The 6,335-nt window shown below is 31.9% G+C and overlaps 1 protein-coding gene across 3 annotated transcripts in view; it reads left to right on the top strand.

Moving 5' to 3' along the window:
* The window catches only part of LOC133181784 (uncharacterized), a 21,251-nt gene extending 17,702 nt beyond the window's left edge, over nt 1–3,549 (top strand). For 2 of the 3 annotated variants that reach the window (XM_061316377.1, XM_061316373.1), the window contains exons 11-12: nt 1,081–1,137; nt 1,604–3,549. In XM_061316377.1, coding sequence (XP_061172361.1) covers nt 1,081–1,137; nt 1,604–2,101 — 555 coding nt within the window. In that variant the 3' untranslated portion in view covers nt 2,102–3,549. The remainder of the gene's footprint in view (nt 1–1,080; nt 1,138–1,603) is intronic. The other variant, XM_061316374.1, reaches the window with a different exon arrangement.
* The last annotated feature ends 2,786 nt before the right edge of the window (nt 3,550–6,335 follow it).

Raw genomic sequence — 6,335 nt, 5'->3', positions numbered from 1 at the left:
CATCAGATATCACCCTGATAATTCTACATGTTTATCCACAATCTCAGCTGTGTGCCCTTTCCTTTCACCAGAAAACTGCCTGCTCTACATATCTATCAACAAAACCAGTTTACAAACTTTACCTCAAAGCTCCCTGATATCTTACAGTAACATGTTTATCCACAATCTCAGCACTGTGCATTTTCCTCTCATTAGAAAGGTCTATGACACCTTTACTTGTTTATCCACAGAGGGCCACTGCTGACTAAAATGAATTTAGTTGCATTTTCCATTTGGTTTACTATTTTAAATTTTGACTTTTATTCAAAAAATAACTTCAGTTTAATGAACTGAATTTACATGAAAATTCTTAAAATTCAATTACAATGAGATTGTTCATAACATCACATCAAACATCTGTGTTATTTTTGTAAACACGGGCACAAGCTCTGTTGTTAATGTTTACGTTTTACTGGATGCGTTAAATTTGTTTACTCTGCACACATCACTGAGCGTGGACTAACAATACTTGTAAATTGATTTTGCTTTGTCACATTTCTACTCTGAATTCTCTGGATTATAGGTTTAAAATTGTTCATTAATACACAACAAATTTTCCAGTTTTCTTAAATATTAAGGATAAGGTTTATTTCATGAAATTAGTAGGATATGTGTCAATCAAATGTATCTTGAAATTCATAGTTTTGAAAATTGCCAGATAAAAGAAGTTTCTAAACACAGTTTTATAATATTTGATGTGAGATGCTCTAGCCACATGAAATGATACTGAAAATTTTAGAAATATTAACTCAATCAGTTCTGTGTCCTAGCAAGCCCCTTTTAGGCTCTTGTCTTACAAAAGAGAAATGAAATTAACTAAATTTGTATGCAGTCACGGCACAATTTGAGGTAAATCATTATTGAAGAAGAAAATTTTGTACGATATTCATACTGACTTGACAATTTTAGAGTTATCCATTCTACGTGAGGAGTTCCCCTTAAAGGTTAATTACCACTAGAGTTTTGAATTATTTAACAAAAAACATCTCACACTTTAAAAAATAAAGTTCCCTGAAAGTAATAGAAAGTGTTGTATTTCAGGGCCTAGAAAGTGAAAAGGGTGAACAAAGTATCGATAAACCCAAGGAATCGCACAAGGTAATGGTAAAATAAAATTAATAACTAAAGTAAAATGCATTTATAGCTAACTCAGACAGGGTTGTCCCTAAGAATTAAAATTGCAGGGGACATTAAAAAAGTAGGAGGGGATCTAGGGTTCCTCCCTTAACAGGGCGATGAGAGGGAATACCAGAGTATCCGGAGGATTACATTATTATTAGCGGGGAAATTTCCCGCCCACAGGTCTTAGGGACAACCCTGCTCAGATATCATGAATTTATGCTTACTATGACTAATATTTCCCCTCAAGGGTTCCTCCCTTAACAGGGTGATGAGGAAATACCAGAGTATCTGGGGGATTACATTATTATTAGCGGGGAAATTTCCCGCCCACAGGTCTTAGGGACAACCCTGCTCAGATATCACGAATTCATGCTTACTATGACTAATATTTCTTTATCCAGTACTATAAATTAATTCAGTCAGATTAATTAATTTATTTTAGCAGGAGACTGGATCTGGGGATAAAGACGAGTATGACTGTAATGAATACATGAAGGAGATGAAGGAGGCCGCTAAAAAGAAGGGCTGGTTGGTCACTGATGTCCCTAAAGATGGCAGCTGTTTCTACCACTGTGTTTTGAAACTTTGTGATTCTGTTCATGATCAGGGTGTTTCCACTCTCAGGAAAAAGCTCAAAAAATACTTGGAAAAGAATTCTAAAATTTATAAAGACTTTGTGTTTGAGACATGGGAGACTTTTCTGAGTGGTATTGAAGCCAACAAGTGGGCGGACCATTTAGAAATCAGTGCCATGGCCAAAATGTTAAACATTCCTATTGTTATCCATAAACTTAACAACAACTCAAATGAACTGGAAGTAAAGGAAGAAATTCGTCCAGAAAACTGTCATGTGGAGGCCATTAACATTGGCCACATTCTTGTGAATAAAGAAGGCTTCCATTTTGTAGCTTTGGTGCCTTTAAGTGTGGTCCAAAGCTGATAGACAATCTTTTATAGCAATATGAAATAATATTTTGTCAGCTCAATTTGTTCACAGTGTGCCATACTTTTAGTCAGCATAAAGCAGCATAAGAACCAATAATTATTGTTCTTCATGTAAGTAATATCCACTTTTTTGTACACAGTATAGAACAGAATTCTAAATCATTAGGAATACAAAATTTGTTTCATTTAGAAAATCACTGTAAATAAGTTAGATTTTTAAACAGGTAAAATTTCTTGCTAACATTGAATATAATTAATTGAATTGTTGAGGTTTCACAAAGTTTGACACTGTTGCCTGTATGCATGGCTTGACTTCGATATTATAAGTTAAATAATACATCAGAGTTACGTCCCCTTGCCAAAGACCCTGTGATAAAACTGGTTCCTTAGGAACTGGTCCGAGTCCCTTTTAAACTCTGTAAGCTGTGATATGGGAGATCTTGCTTGTGTAATTCAATGGAAAGTTTTTAAGGTGGTTAGAAAATCAAATTTCATTAAGGAAAACCAGTAGTTGTTTGTCATTAATCAGGAACCCTCTATATTTAGCACACTAAATAGTTCTGATTCTATAGTATTTTATGCAGTTAGAATAAAGCTGAAATAAAATAAATTGAAATCTACAGTGTATATGTATTTCTAAACATTGTATTTGTAATTGATTCAAACACGTAAACATTTTAACGGGCTAAGATAAATTTATTGAATACTTTCATTGTATGTATTTTCTTCACTAAAGTAAGCAGTGATTTCTGTTCATCGATACTTTGTTGTCTTTGAACATTTTCCTGAGGGTAAATGACAGGTACCCTTTGTTCAAAATAAACTAGATCAACTCAGTAGTGACACCCTCTTTTCAATAAATTTTCCTCAAATCCAAAAAAAAAAAATCCTTAGTGAATAGAGGATCTTAAGAAACGGTGAATTTTTGTGTGAATTCTAAAATTGAGTATGAATAGGGTCAGCAACTATTCACAAGTGGCTTACACTTCATTCACAAAATTCCTGAGGATGACATCTCTCTCTCTCTCTATATATATAAATTCTTTGTCAGCTTGGTTGTGTTTTGTTTTATGCTGTCATTTTTAGTGTTTTTACACCTCCTTTTTTGAATATGGTTGTACAGTACAGGACATTTTCTGCTTGTTTTTATATAACCATGATGATACTTTTTAAATTTATTACACTATGGCTTCATATTAATACACTAGGTTCAGCGTATGTGCATCTAATTACTCCTTTCTTTTTTTCAATTGTTATTGGACTATTATCTTACATGAAGAATACATTGTCTTTGATTCTGTCAACGAAATATTGCAACATATATTTCCTTTAGTCCAAAGTTTTATGTTTAATTTATATATGTATTTGACATTTTGAAGCAAAGTATTTGAAATTCTTAAGATGCAAATACAAATAATTTTTTTAAATGAAAATTACCAAATGAATTAATGCATGAATTATTCAATTTTATTACAGTTTGTATTACCAATTTTAATCATATTGAATGTGCGAAATTATGATTCTAAGAAATTTAAAAAAGGCTTTTTAAAATAAATCTTTGCCTTTTTTTTTTGTTTTATTTACATGTATTAAGAAGTACACATACTGTTTGTTGATCAAATACTTGTCAGTAAAATTCTTGAATAGAATACTGTTAAGAATTAGAACTCTGCATCAAATACATATTAATAATATATCTTTTTATAATAAAGTTTATGGTAGATTAAGAAATGTTCTAAGATATATTGATATTCTGGATACATAAGGCTATGTCAGAAGATCTAGCAGTGGTTAGTTTTTATGTAATGACTTTTTAGCAGTTATCCTATGATATATTGAGTCATTTTATACCTACCCTCTTATTTGCCTGACTGCTGATTTTAATGCTCAAAGCTTAACCGGTTAGGTCTGTCTGCTTACTGGGATTTTAGAATGTAGAATTGTTTTATATTGCTTCAAGTTCATGTTGTGAATTTAGGTTGAAAATGGTCTTGATCTTTTAACGTGACATTTTCATCATGCATTAAACTTTGAAGAGCCAATTATATTTTAATATCGCACAAAATGTACAGAATTGTGAATAATTATGTTTTATACAAGTGTAATTCTTGTCATGTTTAATTTTAAAAAATCAGTTTTAATGGTCATTATTACTGTAGATCACTTTTTATTTACGAGAACTTTATTTTGGCGTAATTGCGCGAGTCTGTCTACTCACAAAAATTTTTTATTCTTGCATATATTTATATTATAAAGGATTATATACAGTGGAAATCACAGCTAGTGAAAATTTTGTCTCGCTAAAAAATACCAAAAAAACTATCTAGCAAAGATAAGGTGTTGCGAAAATATAGTGATCTACATTATTCATCTTCGTTACTTTGTTATATTTCATTATCATTGATGCTTTGTGTTCTTCATTCAACATAAGTGGTTGTTTAAGTGAGTAGAATTTTCCTCAATCTTACTTACTTTTAATTTAGAGAATCATATACTAGTATATTAAAATTTATATGCATAAAATGCAAAGCTGTAATATATTGAAACAACACCTTTAAAGTATGCCAAAAATGAGTCAAAATGTTAAAAAAATTCTATTTTACATAATACCCACTTAATTTGCAATATTTGCATAAAGAAGTGCTATTGATTATTGATCTCTGTATGTCTGCATTGAAAATATGTTTACAACAAAACAAAGTAAACTGTTTATGTTTACACTGAGGCATTGTTATTTGTTGAAGTTCATTTTATATGCACACACATTGTATATTTTGAGTATGTTGTATATTGTAGAGTATGTTATATCTGTTGATTTTATATTTACTGTAATTAACTAATGCTTATAAATTTTAATTAAGGGTTTTGAGTCGCTGCACAAGTTTTTCACCCTTCATTTCTAAGTACAGTAAATTAAAAAGACTGGAGTGAAAACCGACATTATTTTATATGTTAGTAGATTTTCCTTGTGTTATTGGAGATCTCCAATGGATGATTGTTGATATTGAGGATGAGATAAGAGTGTGTTTCCATTTAAAGATTAAAAAGCTATAATAAACATTGAAAAATTTGTTTCTTTAAAACATGGAGGTAATGCAGTTGTGTTGTTACATTTCCTAAAATTGTTGCATTTTTCAAAGACCAAAATCAAGTCTGATTTTTATAAATCTTGGAGCATTTACTTAACCCCAGGGTCAAGATTTGGACAAAATGCCTGAGGATGCTTGTGTATTAGTGTGACTTATCATGGCTTTGCTATTCTAAAGAAGATTTTGAAAGACTTTTTCTTTATTAGCTCTTCTGAGCCAAAGGCTCAAAGAGCTAATGCTATGGCCATTTGTGCGGTGTGCGTAAACTTTTTAGAATATGGGCCATAACTCAAGAACCCCTTGGCCAATTATTGTCAAATTTGTCACAGGGTATCCTTGGCCCAAGGGCTCCCTTTTATACTAAAACTGGGGTTGTGACCCTTTAACAAGGGGAGATAATTAGGAAAATAGAAACAAAAGTACTGGTTGCTAAAAAATCTTCTTCTCAAGAACCACTGGGCAGATTATCACCAAACTTACACAAAAGGATGAGGATATGTTGTAGATTAAAATTTGCACGGGGATTTACCCTGGGGCAAAGGGCGTGGTCTCAAGGTCACTTCAAAGTTGACCAAAAATTACATTTTATTAAAATGTTGATATTTTGCTTACTATAAGGACTAGGATCATCAAATCTTGTCAGTTGGTGCATCTAAGGACCTCATATCATTTTGACTCAAAAGTAGGTCACGGTGACCTACTTTTTAAATTTTGCGGCTATTCTTTTTCAAAATGATTTAGAGGTATATTTTGAACAATTTAAGGCCTATGATCATCAAACTTTGTCAGTTGATGCATCATGGGTCCTCAAAGTACGTCAACTAAAAAGTAGGTCACCTTGACCTATTTTTTGAATTTTATGGCTAATCATTTTTAAAACAATTAAGGTCATTAATTCGAATACGGGGAGGCTTAGAATCATTAAATCTTGTAAGATGATGCATCTTGGGGCCATAAAACATGTTTATTAAAAAGTAGGTCACAGTGACCTACTTTTTGAACTTTGCAGGCATTCGATTTCAAAGCGTTTTAGAGGCATAATTTGGACATTTTAAGTCCTATGATCATAAAACTTTGTAAGTTGATGCATCTTGGGTCTTCAAAAAAGGTCAACTGAAAAGTAGGTCACCGTGACCTACT

The sequence above is a fragment of the Saccostrea echinata genome, unplaced genomic scaffold, assembly GCF_033153115.1.
Source record: "Saccostrea echinata isolate AGI-Se365-2 ecotype Australia unplaced genomic scaffold, CSIRO_AGI_Sech_v1 ptg000009l, whole genome shotgun sequence".
Lineage (NCBI taxonomy): Eukaryota > Metazoa > Mollusca > Bivalvia > Ostreida > Ostreidae > Saccostrea > Saccostrea echinata.
The sequence above is the reverse complement of the archived record's forward strand: the minus strand, read 5'-3'. Positions and strand labels throughout refer to the sequence as shown.